Source organism: Corvus moneduloides, chromosome 10 (genome assembly GCF_009650955.1).
Source record: "Corvus moneduloides isolate bCorMon1 chromosome 10, bCorMon1.pri, whole genome shotgun sequence".
Taxonomy (NCBI): domain Eukaryota; kingdom Metazoa; phylum Chordata; class Aves; order Passeriformes; family Corvidae; genus Corvus; species Corvus moneduloides.
The window spans coordinates 2,317,863-2,339,256 of NC_045485.1; the positions used below are offsets into that span (position 1 = coordinate 2,317,863).

General features: G+C 47.6%; 1 protein-coding gene across 1 annotated transcript; it reads left to right on the forward strand.

Moving 5' to 3' along the window:
• Positions 1 to 1,636: 1,636 nt before the first annotated feature.
• BOK (BCL2 family apoptosis regulator BOK) lies at positions 1,637 to 20,450 on the forward strand. The gene is made up of 5 exons (XM_032119769.1): positions 1,637 to 1,928; positions 2,786 to 3,164; positions 7,029 to 7,157; positions 14,376 to 14,539; positions 19,309 to 20,450. The coding sequence occupies exons 2-5, from the start codon at positions 2,942 to 2,944 to the stop codon at positions 19,432 to 19,434; spliced, it is 642 nt and encodes a 213-aa protein (XP_031975660.1). The 5' UTR covers positions 1,637 to 1,928; positions 2,786 to 2,941; the 3' UTR covers positions 19,435 to 20,450.
• Positions 20,451 to 21,394: the final 944 nt, after the last annotated feature.

Here is a 21,394-nt window from a genome sequence, read left to right on the forward strand (position 1 = left end):
AGCTAAGGCATAATTTTAATGATTTTTCAGCCATCAAGATGGCAAAGGCAAAAATACAATTTTCCAAGACACTATCAGGCCCACTCCGCAGGGAATAGGTGGGTTAGGGGTGGGCAGTAGCACAGAATCTCTGGAGCCTTGATATCAGCTTCTGTGGGACAAGCCTCTGTCTGTATTTAAATTTGAATAAGGCTAGTGGATACAAACAAATTTCTCAGAGAACCTTGGAGCAAACACATCTGGTGCTGGAGATGCACAGTCACTACTGCCACCTTACTCTGATCACACTGAGCTGAGCTGGGGTCTCAGCTGGCATCACTGCATGCATGTACCTCTCCTTAACCCTGCTCCTTTCCCTGAAAAAGCCAGCTCAGAAGGAAGATCTGTTGCTGAAGGGTATGAGGTACCTCACCCCTTTTCCAAGACAGCAAAGCAGGCTCCAGCAATCCAGTTAACAGCAGCCAACACGCTTTGTGTTAATCTGTGCTTGAGTTGTGTGTTGGATGCTGGCCAGAATGTTCAATACATCACATAATAAGATTTTCTCATGCAATTCATTTGTTCCTTTTTATCCCTCAGTTTGGAGACCAGCACTGGTGCAGGTTGTACTGGAGGGATTTGTGTGATCAACACCTTGCAGAGGTGTACTTGCCTCTGTCTTTTCTTGAACGCAACAAGATGTTAACAGTTACATCTCACTTCTGACCTCCTTCCAGAAAGAGTGTGTTTCGAACATGCCAAGTGCCCAGTTGCTGGTACACAAACTGTTATTTGTTGGGGAGAATTTGTGTTTGGTCTGGTAGAATTTCTTGGCCGCAGGAAAATTCTATTATTAAAACTTCTTTTGTTTCAAATCGCAGCACGGAAAGCCACCATTTGTATGTGGTTTATTGAGATGAAATGGTGTAACACATGCACGTGGAAGAAAGCTGAACATTGTGGCATCAATATGATAATGTTGCAACAAGAAGTTGATGTTGAAATTAACTTATAAATATATTGGAACTCATGGAAATGTTTTTCATAACACTTTGAGATTAAGTGGGCAAGTTCCTGCAATACACTTCATTCTGGATAAACTATTTCCTATCAACAAACCCACTTCATTTTTTTAACCAGACTACTCGTAGTTTGGGGGGAGCTGCAAGCACTGCTTGCCTTAGCCCTGAGCTGTGGCTCTCTATGTTAATCACAAAATCGTCACAGAATTACAGAATGGTTTGTCTTGTAAGGGACCTTACCAATCATCTATTTCCAACCCCCTACCGTGGGCAGGGACATAGTCCAAAATGATGGAGGTGGTTGAAATGGGAGGACTAACCCACAGCTGAATATGACAGTGTATAATTCCCCCACCTGGCTACCATATGAAAATGACTGGCCAACATCAACTCTGCAAAAGCTGCTCTGGGAATCCAGCAGGAATTACTCCTGGTTCAGCAGTGCATTCATTGCTGTTTGTTACCTGGGGTAACCTGGTCCAGAAATGATGCTCCCACCCTCACCCTGAAGTCGAGTCCTTGAACGAAGCCCAGTGAAGAACAACAGAGAGCCTCCTTAAGAGAGAGGAAAGGGGAGGAGAAAGCGTCTCTCTCTGGGTATAGCAACCCCACCTCCCGGTTATTTCATCTTCCTTACAAGGCTAAAGCCAGAAGCTTTCCTCTGCGCCTGGGTCCCTTAAAAGCAGGAGAGCAAACCCCAAGGATCCCGGTGGAGTGCAGCCGGCGTGCGGGGCTGACAGAGATGGGGAAGGAGGCACTGGCATGAGCCCTGTGGAAAGCACAGCAGAGGAGGCTGGTGCTCTCCAGAGAGGTGTGACAGTAACCTATGAATCCTAAACCAGGTGTCCAGTGATGCAGATCTTCTAAAGAAACATGAAACCAAACCCAAAAAGAAATCACTGAGGGGGAAAAAGTGCAACATGAGAGGTAAATATATTTTTCCTTGGGACAAACTGAAATAACTGGCTGTATTTTGTTTGAAAATCGTCATTGTAAGTAGATGTTGGAAACTGCAGACTGAAAAAATGCATTTATTAACATCTGAATAAAGACTGGTCTGACTCTGACTTCAAAAGCAGCACTGGGTTAAAAACTCAGATCAGCAGATGAATTCAGGTGCCTCTGAAGAAATTTTGACGTTTCCCTTTAGGCATTCACAGCATAAAGCTTTTTAAAAATCTACTTTTCTGTTTTGCTCTCTCTGCTATTGCTAGATGTTCTCAAGAAGTAGTATGCACATTGCTTTGGGAAAAAGCGTGGCACAACCAAAACCTAAACTGAGAGTATGGTAAAGTGTCTCCATCAAGACATTTCAAATGCTCCCATATCCCTGTTCTTGCAACAGTGCCATTTCTTCAGAAAGATCCATGACCTACTGAGCTGGAATGTCTGTTGACATCTGGTTGAGGTTACTGTAACTGGTATTTGGGGTTCTTTTTTTTTTTCCAGTTTAATTGAAACAAGCTGAGATTGTCTGCACATTCTATGAAGTATTTCCATGCTCTGACTGTCTAGTCTCTCTGAGGGGTAATTCTAGAACTGCCAGATATGAATGGGAAAAGAGGAAAAACCTTGAGAGTTCGAAACTGCAGCCGTTCTGTGGACCATGCTGCCAGGGATAGTCAGTGGCTGAAAGGCTCAAGACTTTGCCCCTTGTCTGTAAGACAGACCGAGACAAATGTTTTGCAAATCTGATACTACTGACTTTAGCATAACTGTATTTTTGAGCTTCTGATTTACATCTTTGCGATGCTAGAGGACTTACAGATGCTTTTATTTACCAGCTAAAATGAAAAACTGGCCTGTGGAGAAGAGCTGCTGGGAGTTCTGACAGACCTTGAGGACAGAGGATTACTAGACAACTCCTGCAGATTCTCATCGAAGGCATTGCCTCAGCCTTCCAGTCAGTGCATGCAGAGGTGTGGGTTCAGCAGCTGAGGATGGAAGTGCTACGTCGTTCCTCAGTCTTTGCTGCAGAGGTGATGGAGGTTTTTGACAGGTCTCCCACTGACAAAGAGCTCGTGTCCCAAGCCAAGGCTCTCTGCAGAGACTACATAAACTCAAGGCTGGTTCAAGCAGGTGTCAGCTGGAGCAAACCTGAGTACAACACCCCAGTGCCTGGGGGTAAGCTGGCCGAGGTGTCCACCATACTGCTACGACTAGGTGAGTCCTGCTGGGATGGGGGAACTCAGATTGTATGGAGCAATTCGGACCAGACTAAGGTTTCTGGAAGAGGCTTTTCATGTGATGATACAGAGATTCTTCTTCTCTGCTTTTGGCATTTAGTTTTGGTTTAGGTGATCTTCCCTAAACAGTTCCTTTGCTTGAGTTTCCTCAGTCTCTTTGAGCTCAGCACAGGGTTTCTGCAAAGCTGCCCTTTTTCTGAGGACTTGCAACAGCTCAAAATCACAATGCAGTCCAAGAAAGCAGCAAACTGATTCTGTGTGCACAGGTCTCCACCTGTGTAACAATTCTCATGGTACTTAGAGCAGTTTTTCTCAGCAGTCATGCAGTGTTTTCTCCAGATGTGACTTGATTGCCACAATGCATCTGGCATCTTTAAGGCCACTGCTACCGCTGGACTTGGGCTTCAGCAGTAGCTCACCCAGCTTTAATTTGGGGGTAGTTGCTTAGAAAATGTGTTGTTGGAGATTTTATAAAAGCTACTTTTAAATGACAGTGTGTTTAATTGTCCTTTAACTGTCTACCTTAGTCATTCAGGAAGAGCTAAGTTTTCTTGCTTTTTGCTGGAGCAGGAAGGAGTTGGTTGATGTTGTTTGGCACACACTGCCATTCAGTGCCACCCTCACAGCACAGCAACTCTGGGGGCTTCAGGGAGAGCAATTTGAAGGTCATGCCTGGAGGCTGTGACATGAAGACATGCTCTAGAGCTTGTACCAGGAGCACCCTCTAAATGTTGACAGTTGCCTGGCCTTTTGTTTCGGGTTGTGTAGCATCCTGTGTGCTCAAGTCTAGCTGTTTGTCTTTTGGGAACACTACATCCTTGTTCTTGGAAGTTGTTTCCAACATCCCTCTTCACCTGCAGGTTGGTATATTAGTTCACATCTGGCTTGGAAACTACCACCAGCATTTGCATCTGATTTAATTACATCAGAGTTCAAACAGGTGTGGTGAAGTAACCATTAGCTGGGCCTAACAAAGTCAGGACCAGGGCTGGTGTCCCTACTTTCTCCCCTTTCTACCTGTTTGATATTATCCCAAGTTTCTTTTTAAGGCACAGCTGTGTTTCTTTTAACTGACTTTTTTTTTTTTTTTCTAAATTCATTCTTTTTCACTTTTTCTCTTCTATGCTGACTTAACTTCTGTTTTTGTTTCCAGTGGTTGTTTGGTCTTTGGGGGAATTTTTTTGTTCTTCTGTCAATCTCACTGTCTATTTGTATTCCCTTTCTTCTCCACCTGGATTGGGGGTTGAGATTTATTTGCTTTCAACTCAAGTTTCTGTGGGCGGCCAGGAACATGTTAAAGGGCAAGCAGGTGGCGCACTGGATCTGAAGGCGTCTCCTGGATGACTCTCCTGTTACTTATCCATGTGCAGATGGAAAGATTTGGCTGATAGTCCCAGGAACTTGGTGCCTTCTCTGAGCAAATCTGTTTGGAGAGCACCATGTGGTACCCATGCAACCAGAAAGGTGAGCAGTCCTCCTGATTAAGATGAAGAGTAGTTTCTGTCCTGTTTCTTTTTTCCACTTGCCACATGGCCCATCCCTTTCTTTTCCCCTTTGATGCTCTAACCAGCACAAGGCCAGCTGCTATCCAGCCACCTGCCAGGAATGGTAATCCTTAGCCACTTCCTGAGCAGTGCAACAATCCAGACCAGTTTTTTCCTTCATGATAGTGCTGAGAAGCCTGTGGAGATGGGAAGTTGGAGTATTTCCTAGCCCACTTGCACACAGAGAACTGCCTGGTGGGCCAGCAGAGGTCCTGGGCACAGGCGATGCAGTTGGAGGTCATAGGGAGGGAGACCCCATCAGCTCACTGAGGCTTAGCAGCTAATTAGGGCAATTAATGAGTCAGACATGGTAAAACCTAATGGTATAGCCAAATGAGGCACCCCAGGCCAACCTGCTGCGTGTGTCAGAGGCCTGGTTTATCTGAACTTGTATTTCCTCTGGCCAAGGCCCAGGGAGGTGCCCTTTGACCACTGCACTGATCTTCTCCACATGGGAACTCTCACTGCTGCCCTGCTAATTCCTCCGTAATCACTGGAGGAAGGAGGAGAAGCCCCCAAATTGCTCTAAATGTTGCAAAGTTGGGTGTCAGAACAAGGGCACTGGAGCCCAGCACCGGTGTATCTTGTCTCAGGAGAGGTCCTGGGGCTGCTGGGGCAGGGAGGCTCTCTGAGCATGGGAATGCTTTCCTGTGCTTTCCTTCCCCGGATGCCCTGTGCCTTCCTGCAGAACAGGGCATATGTGCCTCCAGCAAAACCCTGATCTCATCTGGGGCCTCCAGGCACTGCTTGTTAGAAGCTGTAGCAGTGGCAGGCTACCAAGGGCTGATCCCAGCCTCCTGTGCCTCCCTCTCAGCTAACCAGGGCTATCCCCATTTCCTTACATTTAGCTGGAAGCCTGTGTGCTGCCTGTGAGGAGAAAACAGCTGTTGAACAGTCCAAGTAAGGTTTCCTCTTATCAGGGCTGACCATGTGTTGGCAGGTTTCCTCTTGCCATCAAAGAGGGACAATCCCACGCTCAGAAAGGGCTGGGAGAGCTCAGCTGTGGAATTCTATAGAGCTGGGTTTTGCCCGTGCTGAGTGCCTGATAAATGAATTAAGGATCAGTAGCTAATGACTCTATAACAATCTCCTGATTGCAGTGGCATCTTCCTTTTTGCCTCTCATATAAATGAAATTTTGAGGATCATCAGTTGCCCTCTGGCTGGGCCAAGTCACCTGGGTCTTGCTGTGGGATATAAAGGGGATATAAAGCTGTTGGGATAGCTCTTTCTCTTCCTGGAGCACCCTTGTGTGGGAGAAGAGCACAGTATGTCCTAAAGCTAAGCCAAAAAGGGCTCTCCATGCACAAAGGACCTTGGTGCCATGCAGTGTTTGCATTGTTTCATGCTCCTACAGCAGCTGTGCAACCGTCATTAAATATCCATGAACCTCTACAGAGAGAGAAATCCCTTGGAAACCAGGCTTTATTAATTCTACTACTCAACAACGGTTTTATTTTGCTACAAAGGAAAAGCTTTACTGTTGTTTCCCAAGCTTCATAGCTCAGTGCTTTAGGAGGAGGTTCTCTGCTTGTCCTTGGTATTTTTGTCTTGGTCTTCAAGCTGGCCTAACACCTCCAGCCATTGCCCAGCTGGGCAGAAAGCACTCTGGAGGTGAAAGCACATATCTGTGTCTCAGATATCTTACTGCTGAGCAGTCAGCCATGCAAATGAACATCTCTTTAACCATTTGAAGGAGAGGAAGAACTCCAGATTGACTCTCAAGTGCCTGTGTGAGCATAAAATAGCTGAAAGTCTCTTTGTTTAATTAATGTTGTGCAGCTCTGGGTGGATCCTTGGCTTTCATCAGCCTTCAGCATTCTTGAGTCGCTCTCATGCACTTCAGGCATTTTTGTACAAGCCCGATGGGGTGCTGAGGAAGGGCGTATCTCTCAAAAGCTCACATGGATGTACATGCCTCCTTCTCACTTCTGAAATAAAATGACATGGCTTTGCTTATCTGAGGCCTGTCTCCTGTGTTGGAGGGAAGGCAGGCAGCCAGCCTGGGAACAGCGCTTATATCAGGGATTGCTGCAGCCACACCAGGGGTCCAGGGCCACTGCCTGCCTCCGCTTCCTTTAGGAGTCCCAGGCACAGGGCATATTGGGAAAGAGGGTGCAGGTGATAGGGAATTGCATCTAAACCACCCTAAGCACCTGCTGCCTGCTTAAACTCAGGTGGAGCTGGGGTTCTGCCTCTTTGGCTGAAGGCATCCCTTGAGTGACCCAACCATAACTCCTCCATGGTGAGAGCAGGACTTGGTGCTGTGTGTGCTGACTCCTGGCTGTTTGTTTCCAGGGGATGAGCTGGAGTACATTCGCCCCAATGTCTACCGGAATATCGCCCGCCAGCTGAACATCTCGCTGCACTCGGAGACGGTGGTGTCGGATGCTTTCCTGGCAGTGGCTGCACAGATTTTCACTGCAGGTACAGTGCCCAGACAGATCCACAAGCAGGGCTGGGTGGGAGGAACAGGATGGAGCCACCTCTCTCGGAGAAGGCGTGTTTCTGGGATAGCCTGGAAGGTGGGGCCTGGTTTCTCAAAGGGCTGTGGGCAGTTTGGCAGTGTGCCGTGCTTTAATGATTTAATGAGAGCTCCTCTCTGCTGTCTTCTGGCTGGGAGATGTCCTGGGTTGTAATATCCTCGTGTAGGTTCTGTCTCGTTCTAGAAGGCACCTCCTGCCCTTCCTCGTTAGGAGCTGGTTGTTGCCTCATTGCATGGGGAGGTCACTCATTCCAAGCTTCTTTGCTCACCATTGGCAACTGCAGAAGATTCATTGCATGGGAGTCTCCCTTATTCCAGCTCATGCTGCTGATGCTGGGAGCCAGAATCATAGCTCAGGGTGCTGCTGATGCTGGGAGCCAGAATCATAGTTCAGAGGAAAGAGGCTCTTATTGAGCAAAGGAAACCAGATACTCAAGTTCAGTCTGAGTTTTCATGCCAATTACCAAGTTTGTTAAGAAAACAGCTACAGTCTGACACTACAGTGCTTAGACAGCTTGGGGAGCCCCACTAGTCATTTACAGTGCCTTTCCAGCAAGGATCAGGGGATTTTGACCCTTTTTTGCTGGAGAGGTTTTCTCCTTAATCTTTTACATGTCTGTCTTCCACATTCTGGTCTGGTTTTGAGTCTTCACACTGTACCTCTGTCTGTGCTCACTTCCTGTCCACACTGTCTACAGGTGTCGACTAAGCCCAAAACTGCCCTGAGCATCCTGTTTCAATGCCTCTTCTTTCAGTGAAGAAATTTTTACTAATACCCAATCTAAACACCAGCTGGTGCAATTTGGGGCCATTTCCTTTTGTCCCATGGCTGGGAGAAGAGACTATGGTAAGGCTCAAGGTGTATTTTGTTCCCCTGTTTCCAAATGACTCATTAGTTATTCAGGGTGAGGAGAGCCCATCTGTGTGGAGACAAGCACTGCAGAGCCCTGATCTGCTTTTGATGGTAAAGGATCTGCAACAGCATTATCTCTGTGATGTTACCGCTGGTTCTCGTGTGTGGTCCAAAGCTGCCTTTGCAGGTAGCAAGAGAGTTTCCCCTGACTTGAACAGGCTTTGATTTGGGGCCTGGCTGAGCTGACATTTACCTCAGGTGTTCAAACAAATGCCAGAAGGAAGAGGTCACTTGGTGGAGAAACAGAAGTGGAAAAGGGAGAGGTGTGTTTTCCTTCCTTAAAGGAAGCAGTTCTGTCCTGTTGGTAAGAGCTGCTAGGCATGAGGGCTTTTTGAAACCTTTCAGCCTGATTTTTACTGGGTTTGGTTTTTAATCAAGAGTATGTGGGCTGCAGTGAACCCTGTGTAACAGGAATGTAGGGTTAATGCTTTCTGAGGAGAAAGCACTTTCCCCACAGGAGCAAATGGATGTAGATGACACCAAGCTAAGTGGTGCTGTTGACACACCTGAAGGATGGGATGACATCCAGAGGGACCTGGACAAGCTTGAGAAGTGACCCATGGGAATCTCATGAGGTTAAACAAGGCCAAGTGCTAATGCTGCATCTTGGTCAGGGCAACCACTGGGATCTATCCAGGCTCTGATGAGCAGGTCAAGAACAACCCTGGGAGAAGGACTTGGGGGTGCTGGTGGGTGAGAGCTGGACATGCCCCAGCCCTGTGTACTGGGACCCAGAAACCACCCATGTGCTGGGCTGATCCCCCAGTGTGGGCAGCAGGGGAGGGGGAGATTCTGCCCCACTTAGAGCTGCCTCCAGCCTGAGGGTACCAGCACAGGAAGGACATGGAGGTGCTGGAGCGAGTCCAGAGGAGGCACCAGGATGATCAGAGGAGGGATGGAGCAGCTTTGCTGAGAGAAAAGGCTGAGAGCTGGGGTTGTTCAGCCTGGAGAAGAGAAGCTCCAGGTGACCTAACTGTGGCCTTCAAGTCCCTGAAGGAGCCAACAAGGCAGTTGGAGAGAGACTATTTACAAGGGACTGGAGAGACAGGACAAGGGGGAATGGCTTCATACTAACAGGTAGTAGGTTTAGATTAGATATTAGGAAGAAATTCTTCCCTAGGAGGGTGAGACCCTGGCAGAGGTTGCTCAGAGAAACTGTGGCTGCCTCCTCCCTGGAAGTGTCCAAGCTCAGGTTGGATGGGGCTTGGAGCAACCTGGGATAATGGAAGGTGTCCCTGCCTGTCAGAGACTGGAAAAAGTAATCTGTTTTGAGACACCTTAGGATGCTTGTAATGCATGGGAGGGGGTGGGTCAGGCCTTGCTCTGGTGAGGTGGTGCCCTGCCCCCAGTGCCCCCCGTGCCCCCTGTGCCCCCCAACCCTGCAGTGTCTGTCAGCCACGGCACACTGAAGGCAGCCCCCCAGTGTTGCCTTCCCCAGTCCCTGAGTGGCTGAGAGACTGCAAGTCCCACTTGGGAGGAAGGCCCAGGATGGGCCAAAGCTTTAAGAAGCCTGACCACGAGGCAAGCATGTTGTCCTTTAACCCTACCTTCATCTTGGAGTTTTACATCACTGGAGCCCAGGAGTTGGTAGCTATATGTCTGTTTTCCTATATCTTTCCTGTCTTTCTGTTGTTCTCCCTTTCTTCTTCTCTCTTCTCACGGAATACGATATTGAATGGGTTTAAAGGTTTTCTATGTTCGGTGGGCTAAGTCTATGCAGTGGTAAGTGATGTTATGTTGCATTTACTCTTTTGCCAATGTTCCTTAATTTTCTATAGTTTGCCAGTCAATTTTTGTGTGTTTTTTACCTCTTGAGAATATCTGGTTGGGATTTTCTCCTTTGCATCTACCCAGAGCAAAACCTGGAATTAAGTGACTGAGGTGTAACACTGCCCATGACAGGGGATTGGAATGAGATGTGCTTTGAGTTCCCTCCCAACCCAGACCATTCTGGGTTTCTCTGAAATGCTGTTAGAAATGCATCCTGCTGCTCCCTCGTCGCTTAGGCCTTATGACTTGAGCTTCCTGCCTTGTGCACACCCCCTCAGCTTTTCTCTCCACCAGAGTATATTGTGTCTGGCTGTATTCTCCCAGCTGTGGAAGTGTAGCAGTGGATCGTGTTTCTTTAACGTCTGATTTGTGAGCGAGACTTTGATGCTGAGTGGAGCAGAGGGAAGTTTATTTGAGTAACCTCGGGTGGTGTGGTGCCCTGAGACTGCACAGCCGTGTCTCATGGCTTCTTCATCTCTCCCCTGGGGCAGAAAAGCTCATATGAGCAGGAACACTTTCAAGAGCATTCCTCTCCTGCTAATTCATTTTACCCTGGGCTCAGCAATGTTTACATACCTTCAGCTCCATGGCTGGCCTAGAGAATGCAACTTGTATTTCTTATTTTTTATAATGCCTTCTAAGCAGCCCTTGTTTTTCCCTTAACTTTTTCCATATCCTTCTGTTCCATGTCTGTGAGCAGAGCTTTCTCTCTTTTGACCATTCCTTTTTGGACCAGCTTTCCATTCCCTGTTGTTGTTAGCTCCTGTGCATGTTAATCCACGCAGTGGGAAGCTGTGAATGGATTGTCTTGCTTGGTGATGAGTGCCCATTTCACCCGGTGTGGATGACAGCCAGGCCTGTTGAGGAATTTGGAGCAAGATGTGTTTTTGCTTCTCATATGCACTGGCCAGACACGATTCCAGCTTATGCTGAGAGATGCATCACACTAGTGTCACTTTGAACCCGGCCTGGACAGCATGGGGGACAGAGGCACTGTCCTCTCAGTAGATTGTTCTCCTCTGCCCCTGCCAAGGGAGTACTTGAGAGAAAAGTTAATGGAGCTGGTCCTGGGAAAGTGCAGAGGAGGGCTGCTGGGGCATGTTCCCCTGCCCTCTCCTGCCTGGGGCTGAATGGTTGCTGGAGCCCTCCTGGGCAGGGGGCCCAGCCACAAGCACAGCCCAGGTGTTGGAGATGCCTGCTCTTCCCTTGCTTCCTGCAATGTCTAATGAGAACAAGAGCATAAGCTGTGCCCTGCTGTTGAGAGTGAGAAGCCCAGCCTGCTGTCTCCATCTTCTGCCTCCAGCAGTGGCAAGAGGACTTCAGACAAATGGAAATCAAGAAGGGATTTCCTCCTGTCCTGCCCCCATGGACCGGCTCTGCTAGTAACAGGAAAGGCAGACTGAAGGATTGGTTTGACCCTTATGGGCATGCTCTGGAAAGAGGATGTGACCCCTGAGCCCTCCACATCCGTCACCATTATAAGCATTAACCAAGAGCTCGTTCTCTTTCTGCTGTCCAGTGAAAGGGAGAGGGGTTCTCTCCCTGTGCCAGGGAAGCACTTACCTCGTGCAAGTCCTGCAGCAGGTACCACTATGGAACAATCTTGGCAGGGAAGCTGGAGCTGAAGGGCTTCCTCTCCATCCTCTCTGGACTGATGTGCCATGGAGCAAACTGCTTTCCTGTGTACTGGGGAAGTCATTGGTCTCTTGAGCCTTTATTTTTCACAGGTTGTAGATACACTTTTCTTCTGTTGGAAAGAGAAACTTGGGTTCAAAACAAAGTTAACCAAGACTGGAGCTGTCTTTCTGTACCAGAGTGACTTCAGTCGTATCAGTGTTCATTACTGCCATGTAAGTATCTCAGAGCTAATGGACTTGCTTCAGATATTTAAAGAGTGCTGTCAGTAAAAGCTTGGGAATAAGCCAGTGAACTCCTCCCTGGAATTTTGGGTAACTTTTGTTATGTAACTCAAGATGCAAGAAACCATATTTCTGCAGGGATGGAGAACTGTAAAACTGACTTATACCAAAGCTGAATATAAGCCAGCTGAGGCTCTAGTCCTGGAGATAGATACCATCAGCAAGGAGTGTAACCCTGTAAAGATTCTTTCATTAGGTAGAACTGTATTGACCTGCACTCGGACAGCCTCTTTCTTGCAGGGAGAACCCCTCTGTCTAGTCCTCTGTGGTTTCATAGACTCTTCCTGGCTCGTTCTGCTGGCTGTCATGGTGACACACAATGTGAGAAAGGCAGATAAATAGTGTGAATGCCAAACAGGCAGTGAACTTCCTGAGTGACAGCGCTGGTGTCGGGGACACCGCAGGGTCTGCTCAGCAAATAAAACCAGAAGAACAGTCACTTCAGCTGCATTAATAACTTCCTCTGATCTCGGGGATGGTTCTGCAGAAGGTCAGAGTATCACAGAGGATTTGAGCTAATGCTGTTACTGTTGCTGCAGAGCCTCACAAATGGTTCATCTGCAGATTTTGATCTTACATTAGTCATGAAAAATGGGGCTTTTTTTGTAACACTGAATGGATTTTCTTCAGTCTAAAAAGGTATTCCTGTGGCTGACATTTGAAGAGTTCCTCTAAAGTTTAGCTCTTTTTTTTATTTAAGGAAAAGAAAAGCAAGCAATTCCTAAAAGTGTTAGTGTGAGTGTCTCTTTTGAAGCACCAAGTATAAGAATTGTGGAAATGCTCTGAAATCTGCATGTTTTCCAGAGAAATATTCTCACTGTTCTCATTCTGCTGCAGTGAGAAGAGCTGTGAGGAGGCTGGAGCTCCATCCCAGAGTTGGTTCAGGCTACCTGGGAATCTGAGAGTGCTATGAAGGAAAAAGGGAGACTCTTTACCCCATGTAAATTGTATTTTTGCTTGCTGAGCACATCCAGTTTTCTAATGGTGTGTTTAACCCCTCCTGATCCATAGATCGAGACATTGCACAGATCTTTCCATCCTCTCACCTGTTTTCTTTCTTGCTGCAACCCTGCAAGAACAGTTTAGTGTGGTTTTTAAATATTAGAACTTCACCAGGCTTCTGGCTCTGTTTGGGAGAGACTTTGGACAGATTCCATAGAGACCTAACACTGTAAAACACTTGGCAGTGTGCTTGATAAATATGGCTATTGCAGGTAATAAAGTACAGGGGGGATGTGCCATTGTGCAGCGGTAGTTCTGCATGGGAGCGAAAGGGTTGTGTTTCCAGGTCACTGGTCCTGATAAAAGCCTGATGAGGGGCAGCTGACTGCAATGTTTGAGCATGAAGGATTTATGCCCAGTGGTGTTGGTAAGGCCCTGGGGAGCCCCCGGGAGGTTGGCTGGTACCTAGAGCTGAGCTCCCGCGCTTCTCGCTAATGCTAACAGGAAGATGACTACTGCTGGGACAACTTCCATGGAGCTCTTGCTGCAGGCAGGTCAGCCTGGCAGGAAGGCTGTCTTCTGGGAGATTAGATAACTGTCTGACTCCACCCCTGCACTGTCTTCAGTGGGCTAGCATAGGCAATGTTAAGTAGACAGAGAGGCCAAATCCTTGAAGCTACCTGTTTTTCGGGTGGAGACTAAGGCCTAGTCCTTACATTGAAGAGGACACCTGCCCTCCTGAGTGCAAGTGGATGGGTAGGCACTTGGCACTCTGGTGAGCAGCGACAGGACCCAAGGGAATGGCAGGGAGCTGTGTCATGGGGGTTAGATTGGATATTAGGAAAAGATTCTTCCCCAGACAGTGGTTGGGCACTGAACAGGCTCCCTAGGGAATGTCATGGCCCCAGGCCTGCCAGAGCTCCAGGAGCCTTTGGACAACGCTCTCTGGCACAGGGTGGGATTGTTGGGGTGTCTGTGCAGGGCCAGGAGCTGGTCTCAATGATCCTTGTGGGTCCATCCAGCTCAGGATTCTATGACTCCTCTATTCCAACTATGATTCTATAAACCCTCTTGGCCCTGTAGGTTTGCCTCCCTTGGTTGCTTTTGTGCCATGATAGAACTGAAGATGCTTACCTTGTATGCTTTGAGTGTCACATTGGAACAGTGATTAGAAAAAACCAGGAATGCTTTGTCTAGGGGTGTTTAAGTTTTCTGTTGAAGACAAAAACTCCAGGTTGTTCAAACTATTTGAATTTTATCACCTCCTGGGCAGCATGTGCATGGCTGAGAGCCAATGGCAATACAAAACATGGTGGTGCACATCTTCCCAATCCCGATGGTGCCTTTGGGCTGCTTTCTCCAAAGCTGTGCAGCCAGTGCTGAGAGGCAATTAAACCATACTAAGGTCAGATTATTTCATTCCGCTTCTCTATGTGGAAAGTCTTCCCCAGTTCTGCTCCTCTAGTATTTCTTTTCCCCCGTGTGGAGAACACCCAGAACTGTGGCTGTACGTGGGCAGCACAGGCACATGTAATGAAGCAGAGTCATTTCCTTTGATTATTCAAGACTGAACTGAGTGTGTGTGTAAATATGAATGACCTTTATTCTTTTCACAGGCATAACGTGGGGCAAGGTGGTGTCTCTGTATGCCGTGGCAGCCGGGCTGGCGGTGGACTGTGTGCGGCATGGGCAGCCAGCCATGGTTCACACCATCGTTGACTGCCTGGGAGAGTTTGTCCGCAAGACCTTGGTGACATGGCTGAAAAGGAGAGGAGGCTGGGTAAGAAATGCTGTCTCATCAAACTTGCTTCTGCATGTCCAGACCAGAAAATATCCCAGTTAATGCAAGTGAGAGTGCACTCCCTGAAGCTTTATGCAGAAAGAGGCTGTGTGAGATTCTCTTCCACTGTGCTGTGGCCACCTCTGTCCTACTTACACCTGTGCTAGACTTAGATAACTCTGTTACTGCCTCGTAGTCCCATCCTCAAAAACATCAGTTATTCCTGTCCTCAACTTCCTGCATAGCTGTGCCATAATAATTCAGTCCTGACCCACCAGCACCTGTTGTGTTCCTGATCTTCTCCAGAGCTAACAGCCAGTCATAGTGGGACACTGTAGGGGTAATTCCTGTGAGGCACTGGCACAGGTTGCCCAGAGAAACTGTGGTTGCCCCATCCCTGCAAGTGTTCCAGGCAGGGGATGAGACTGGATGATCTTGAAGGTCTCTTCCAGCCCAAACCATTCTTTGAGATTCTGTGATACTCTTGGCTGGCTGTTTTCTAGAAACTGGCAAAAAATGAAGCCTGCCAACTTAATTCTCATCTCACCTCTGAGCATCGGATTTCTTTGGTCTCTCTATACCCACTGTGAGCATTGGTTCCTGTGGAGGATCGTTCATAGTAAGAACTTTATTTTGGTGCTGTGGCATAGCTAGATGCCTTTCCAGTGACCTCCCCAGCAGACTGGAAGAACTGGCTGGCTGTGTTAGTGGCTGGCAGCTGGGTGATATCTGTATGTACCAGGTTCCATGTGCCTGTCTGGCAGGGGCACAGACAGTCCTTGGATCCTCTAGTGTGTTGCTGGGCAGATTCTTCTTGGGGAAAAATATTGCCCTGTGACACCACTGAATTCATGGGACATCTTGTTCCCAAGGCACTCTTTCCAGACTGAGCCACAGCAGCAAATTCCCTCTTTTCCAAGAGGTGAAATTTATTCCTGAGTCGTCAGGAAATGGTCAGGCTCCTCACCCACACAGATCTGGAGAGAGGGGGATGTCTTTTTCCAAATGGGCATTGCTCCTTTGTGCTGAGACTTCCCAACTGTGTCAGTAGCTGGTTCAGGCACCTGATTTCTTCAGGAGTGAAGGCACCTTTTTTGGCAAAGAGCCACTGGGAAAGTATCATTGTTCTGATTTTGGATCCCTTGCACTTACTGAGTACCAATCCTACCTTAAATCATCCCTGTCCTCTCTAAAACTGTGTCACCTCGAGGCCAGCTGACTCTGGGAACTGTTTGGTTGGGCTAAAAGTAACCTTTGATTTGAATGCCCTGATCTGTTTCATTTTGCATTCCAAAAATTAATTGTGCCGAGGCAGGTGAAGAGGATATCCTGGGATTAAGTAACACTGTTCCTGCCTGTGAATGCCAATCCCTGCCTCAGTATCATTTGAGGCTTACTTTTACTGCATACTTGTAGAGCTGCTTGAAATGTATTCTCTGAAACATTGTTGTTTTGGTTTTTTTTAAGATCTAGTTTCATTAAAACAGGAATGTTGCATAGGAACGCATCCCCTTCTGGTTTCCACGCACTTTTTTCTTATTTTTGCTAAAACTTGTGTGCTCTGATAAGTGAGCATCTTATTTTAATTTTTATATTGCTTCATTAGAGTTCAAAACAGTGTTTGGATAGTTCCAAAAGGATACTTTTGTAAAATTTGTTGCATAGCGAACAGGCTGCAAAACCCATCCTCAGACCGGCTGTGGTTCTGTGCAGCTGAGGAGAAAAGTCCACCACTGGCTCCTTCTGCCAGCCATCCCTCTTTAGATGGGCAGCATGTTCCTATTGGAGTTGCTGAATCTATGCTGATTGTTCTTGGGATCTGGCCCTAAGGAAGGGAAGCCAACTTCACTGCCCCCCATCAAGCACAAGACTGTGAAGGCTGCTGGGTTGTTCTGATACAGCCCATTTCCAACCCCCTTATCAGCAATCCTGGGCTGTGAAAAGGAAGTACTTTCCCTCTAGAAACGAGGGGATCCTTCAGTCTGGGGAAAGGCTGCTAATCCTCCTGCCATCTTGTGCTGTGCTTCCCCAGATGTTCTTCCTCTTGATCTAGGCACTGCAGCAAGGAATTTCCCAGCGTTGTTCACTCACGGGCCAGACCAAACAGCTCTTTGCTGGAACCCTCTCACCCACTGCCTGGCCTGGCTTGTGTTGGTTTGTCCTAGCATGCCATCCTTGATCACATGGCCCCCATCTCTTATGCATCACCTTAGGCTGAGGCTGCCAAGAGTAACCCCCATGCCCTGAGCTGGTCCAGAAAAGGCACCATGGAGACTTTGGAAAGGCATTTGAAATTCTCCATTCAGCAGCAGGTTCCCATGCTGCTTCCACAGGGTGGAGAAGACTGCAAAACCCAACCCAAACCTCACAGAAGGAGCAAGAAAGAACCTTTGAGACATCATTTCTTCCTGGGAAGAGTTTGCAGCCTCACTAGTGGCTTTACAGTGGAACAGAAAGATTTAAACTTTTTTAGCAGCATTTGCTACAAAGCAGTGCATGTGACTTGAATTTGTTTGAAAAATTAACAAAGAACATCAAACTGCCATTGCAACAATTTATCAGTGCCCGATAAGGCAAAAAGACGTAAGTAGCTTTGGAGTTTTCAATTCCACTGCCTTATCAGGTAGGCTTGATTTGAATAACAACAGCTAAGGCAATTGTTAAACAGCTGAGCAATTTTGCTTATTTAAGCAAGCCCCATACAAATTTTTAAGTGCTTCTGAGTGCAGCTCCTCTAGGTTAGAGCAGTGAGGTCATTGCCTTGGGGCAACATAGCAGGGCTTTAAGGAGTTCACGTTTTCTCATCTGGCAGTTAACCCTCTACAGCTGTAATCAACCCAGTGTGTGTATTTGGGCCTTGTACTGGCTCACGTGAGGCACTAAAGCCCATTAGAGCTTATGCTTCTCATGGGTCAGGTACCCTAATATATGTGTTCAGACAGGTACCTGCAGGTCGTGACTCCTCTCAACTAAAGGGACAGTTGGTCACAACTGTGTTTTAAACGTGACCCCATGCAGGTCACTAGAATTTGACAAGTTGAATCAGTTCAGGCTTTTTTCAGATGCAAATAGGGTGAGTGTGCTAAGCCATCGCTGGAAGTATTCAGGGAGACCCACCTTGCTTTCCTCCACAATACAGATGAGGTACCTGTAACCACCTGTACCACATTGCAGCATCTCCTGGTAACTACCTTGGCTCTGCTTGCTATGTTTGCTTGTGTTTTTTAGCTATAGGCAGCAGTATTTCCACACCTTGGTGCTGGCTCAGCTTTCTCCTGTCATCCTGTTTCTTCCCACCATTGTGTGCCTGTGTTCCTTCTTCCTGCAGTCTCTGCTTGTCAGTTATTCATGGGCTCAGCTTCTCCTGATGCTCCCAGGAGATCAGCGCTGTGGCGAGGCGCACCTTGCCAGCCCTCCAGACATGGTGCACAAGGAACTGCTGGAACGTGTGGGAGGCTGCTGTCAGCAGAGCTTTGGTCTGGAGACGATGATGGGGGTGGTTAGTGTGGCTGTACTCACTAACCAGACTCTGGGATTTGTCCCTTCAACCCCCTTTTCCTTTCTTCTAGTGATGACCAAGGTTGGCCAGGCAAGGCTCGTGCATGTCGTGAGCACAGGCAGAAGGAATAGAGAAGATTATGGGAGCATTCATCGTCTCTCGTGTCCTGCTTTGGGGAGGAACACCTCAGGATTGAGAGTCTGCCTTGTCTGTGCTTGGTCAATGAGAGACTTAGGTCAGAAGGCGAATTTGGAAGACTACTGAGCTAAGCTTATAAAGAAAAGGCCTTTGGGGCTGTGAACATTTGCCATCCTTGTGTGATTATGTGAGATTATTGTTCTCATTTGCCACCCAAAAGCTGTTTCTGAAAACCACGTGGGGTTGATGTGCTAATGGTGCACCCCCTGTTACACAACCACAGTCCACATCTTGTGCTAGGCTGGAGTTTAACCACAACTCAGTTATATCACAGGCAAAGCTTTTTAATTCTGATTCCTGCACCAGAAAATACATTTTTCTCTCTACCTCTGTCCTGTTCACTTCACTCTCTTGATATTTTCCATTTTCTCCTTCCCATGCCGGATGAGAGCCTATCTCTATCAATTTGACGGGGGGATTTTTTGTTGCTGTTTTTGGGTTTTTTTTAATCATTGCAGGCCAGCTTCTCTTCTTGTTAATACTTGAAACTGGCTGCCCAAGCGATCTTTAAATCTGGCCCACACATCTGGGAGGCATCTCTGCTGGCATATATATTTCCACAAACAAAGCTACAAAGCTTGCATTGCTTTAGGTTTAAATTGGGGGATGGCTTTGCTTGAATGTCTTCCAAAGAAAGCATTCAGGCAAGAGAAAACGTACAAGCAACTTGAGCTGATATTTAACAGGACAACCTCTGGGAAGCATCTGGCTTTACAGAAGAGGATGGGAATGCTGATACTGCTAAGGCTTCCTAGAACTGTTGAACAGGGAAAGAAAGTTGTATTTAGTGATCCAAAATGGAAAGTGCTGGATAATCTTCCTGTAGCATTTCTTTCCCCAGGAGTGGCTGAAAAGGAGGATACTTTGCCTCATTGTTGGGGAGTTAGGAAAAGTGTATTTTGCAGGGCTCTTGAGCCTGATTTAATAACTTTCAGTGTGTGGAAGTGTCAGAGCCAGCATCTGGTGCTGCAGCAGTGGTGGTGCGATGCCGTGGGTTGTGGGGCCGGGACAGCCTGCAGGAGTGGCTGATGTGGGCATCTCTCTCTGACCATCTCTCTTCCCTCCTCATTAGGCAGACATCACAAAATGTGTGGTGAATACTGACCCCAGCCTTCGCTCCCACTGGCTCGTGGCCGCTGTTTGCAGTTTTGGTCACTTCCTCAAGGCCATCTTCTTCGTCCTGCTGCCTGAGAGATGAGTCTGAGTTGCCAGGCACAACCCCCCTGCCCCATCTTCTCTCCCACTCCAGAAGCAACAAGAAGTAACTGGAGAAGCAATTCCAGATTGGTAATGGCAGTCTCTGAAGAGGAGGAAGAGAAGAACTGGGACAAAATAAAAGGCTTGTTCTCCTCTCCCATCAACTGGGAGCAGATGATCAACCACAGTCTCCTATTTGCAGCCACACGAGCCTCTCTCACCATTAATCCTTCCAAGAATCTTGTTTCCCTGGGTAACTTGCATGTGTGGCCTAGGTGTTGCTGGTCCCTGGGCACGCTGATGGCAGCCACATGGAGCATGGGACTGTCAGATGGCTGCTCCTTATGGCTCTGTTGCATGCTTATGCTGGCACCAGGCAGAGGGGAGGAGGAAGGGAATATTATTTGAAATGGGATAAGAGAACAGGAGAGGGGAAGAGTCCCTCCTTCACTTCATGTGATTTCCCTTTCAGTCCTCAGACTTGCCTTGTGTTGATTCTTGTCGTTACATTTGTGCTTAAACTTCATCTCCTCCTTTAGCCCTAACTCACTTGCTGGGCTCTGCCCCAGCACAGCATGGTGAGTTTTTAACGAGATAAAACCAAACATTCTGTCAACAGATGCTTCTCCCTGACACATCTTGGAGATTGGTCTGAGTAGCTCTGTGAGGGGCAGGACGAGAGGGCAATGTATGTTTTGTTGATCCCTCTTGCTGCACTCACCCCAGTCAAACAGGAGAGCAAGGGGCAATGCTTTCAAGCAACAACTTGGGAGTGGAATTTCATCATGAAGAAAAATGTTTTCTCCACGGAGATTTTGTCAGAGCTAAGCATGTAAGTAGGAAAGGCTGGGAGCCGTGGGCAGAAAGAGGGAAGCAGCAAGTGAACTGGCTGGCATTGTAAAAGCAGTGAGCTGTGCTGAAAGTAGCTGATGTTTCTCCTTTTCATCTCTTTGAAGTACAACTCGTAGTCTTCTTTGTGGCAAACAATAAAAGAAAATAAGTGGTGTTTCACTATTGCAAAGGCTATTGTATTTGTTTCCAGACCAGAGTTAACAATTCCAAAAAAGGCCAGAACAGTGCAAAGACAAACACTCTGGCCATGCTAAAAATACTTCAGCTTTTCCCCTGGTAGAGCATGTTAACATGTTAAAACTGTGACTCGCCTGGGTCATGCCTGGAATTTAACCCATGTTGTTGCCATGTCAGAAACATGCTGGTTTTGCCAACAGATGGAGGGCCTCCCTGATGTCAGCAGGAAAGGGCTGTGGAGCCTCCTCTCTGCCAAAGCCTTCTGGAGACTCCCTGCTCAGTGCCCTGCTCCCTAAAGTGTGGTGCTAGGCACAGAAAAAAAACGTGGATTAAGAACACGTGGCACTGTAGGGGGTTTTGCTGGGTTTTTTCCCTGATTTCCCTCCCAAACATTTAGAGGGGCTTCACTCTTCCTCCAGGAGTTACAAAGGGGTCTGAGAATAAAGCAAAACCTTTACTTTTGGGTACTATCTCTGGGCCAGGTCTGTACTGGCAGTTAGTAGTGCTGTGCTCTGACCAGCAGAAACCCTAGCAGAGGATGTGTAGGAGTGAGATCCTCGCACATTTTTGCTTTTTCTGCTCTAGGCCTTTGCACTTTGATGCCTTGACATAGGGGGGCCAGGCCCAGCTTTACCCCTAGTGCTACACCCCCAGTGAAGAGTGCTGTGCCACCTTGGTCTACAAGTACATTTTCAGTAGTAAAGCAATTCTTGTGGATCAAAGCCCTTCAAGAGCAACCTCCCTCATCTCCAGTCATTCAACAGAAAAACTCACTGAGAAGGAGAGAGCCTCCCATTCCACATCAAAGCTGTGTGCTGCCTTGGACAGTGGCTAGAGACACTTTGGGGTGGGTTATACTGATGAAGTTCCCAGTGTGGGTACAGCTGATGGTGCCATGAGGTTGGGGCATTTTTAAGTGTGTAAAACTTGAG

What these genes read in the sequence shown, in the direction of transcription:
- BOK (XM_032119769.1), top strand. Translation starts at nt 2,942, where the DNA reads ATGGAAGTGCTACGTCGTTCCTCAGTCTTTGCTGCAGAGGTGATGGAG. An exon ending in CACCATACTGCTACGACTAG is followed by an intron (nt 3,165 to 7,028) that starts GTGAGTCCTGCT and finishes GTTTGTTTCCAG; the next exon opens with GGGATGAGCTGGAGTACATT. An exon ending in TGAAAAGGAGAGGAGGCTGG is followed by an intron (nt 14,540 to 19,308) that starts GTAAGAAATGCT and finishes CCTCCTCATTAG; the next exon opens with GCAGACATCACAAAATGTGT.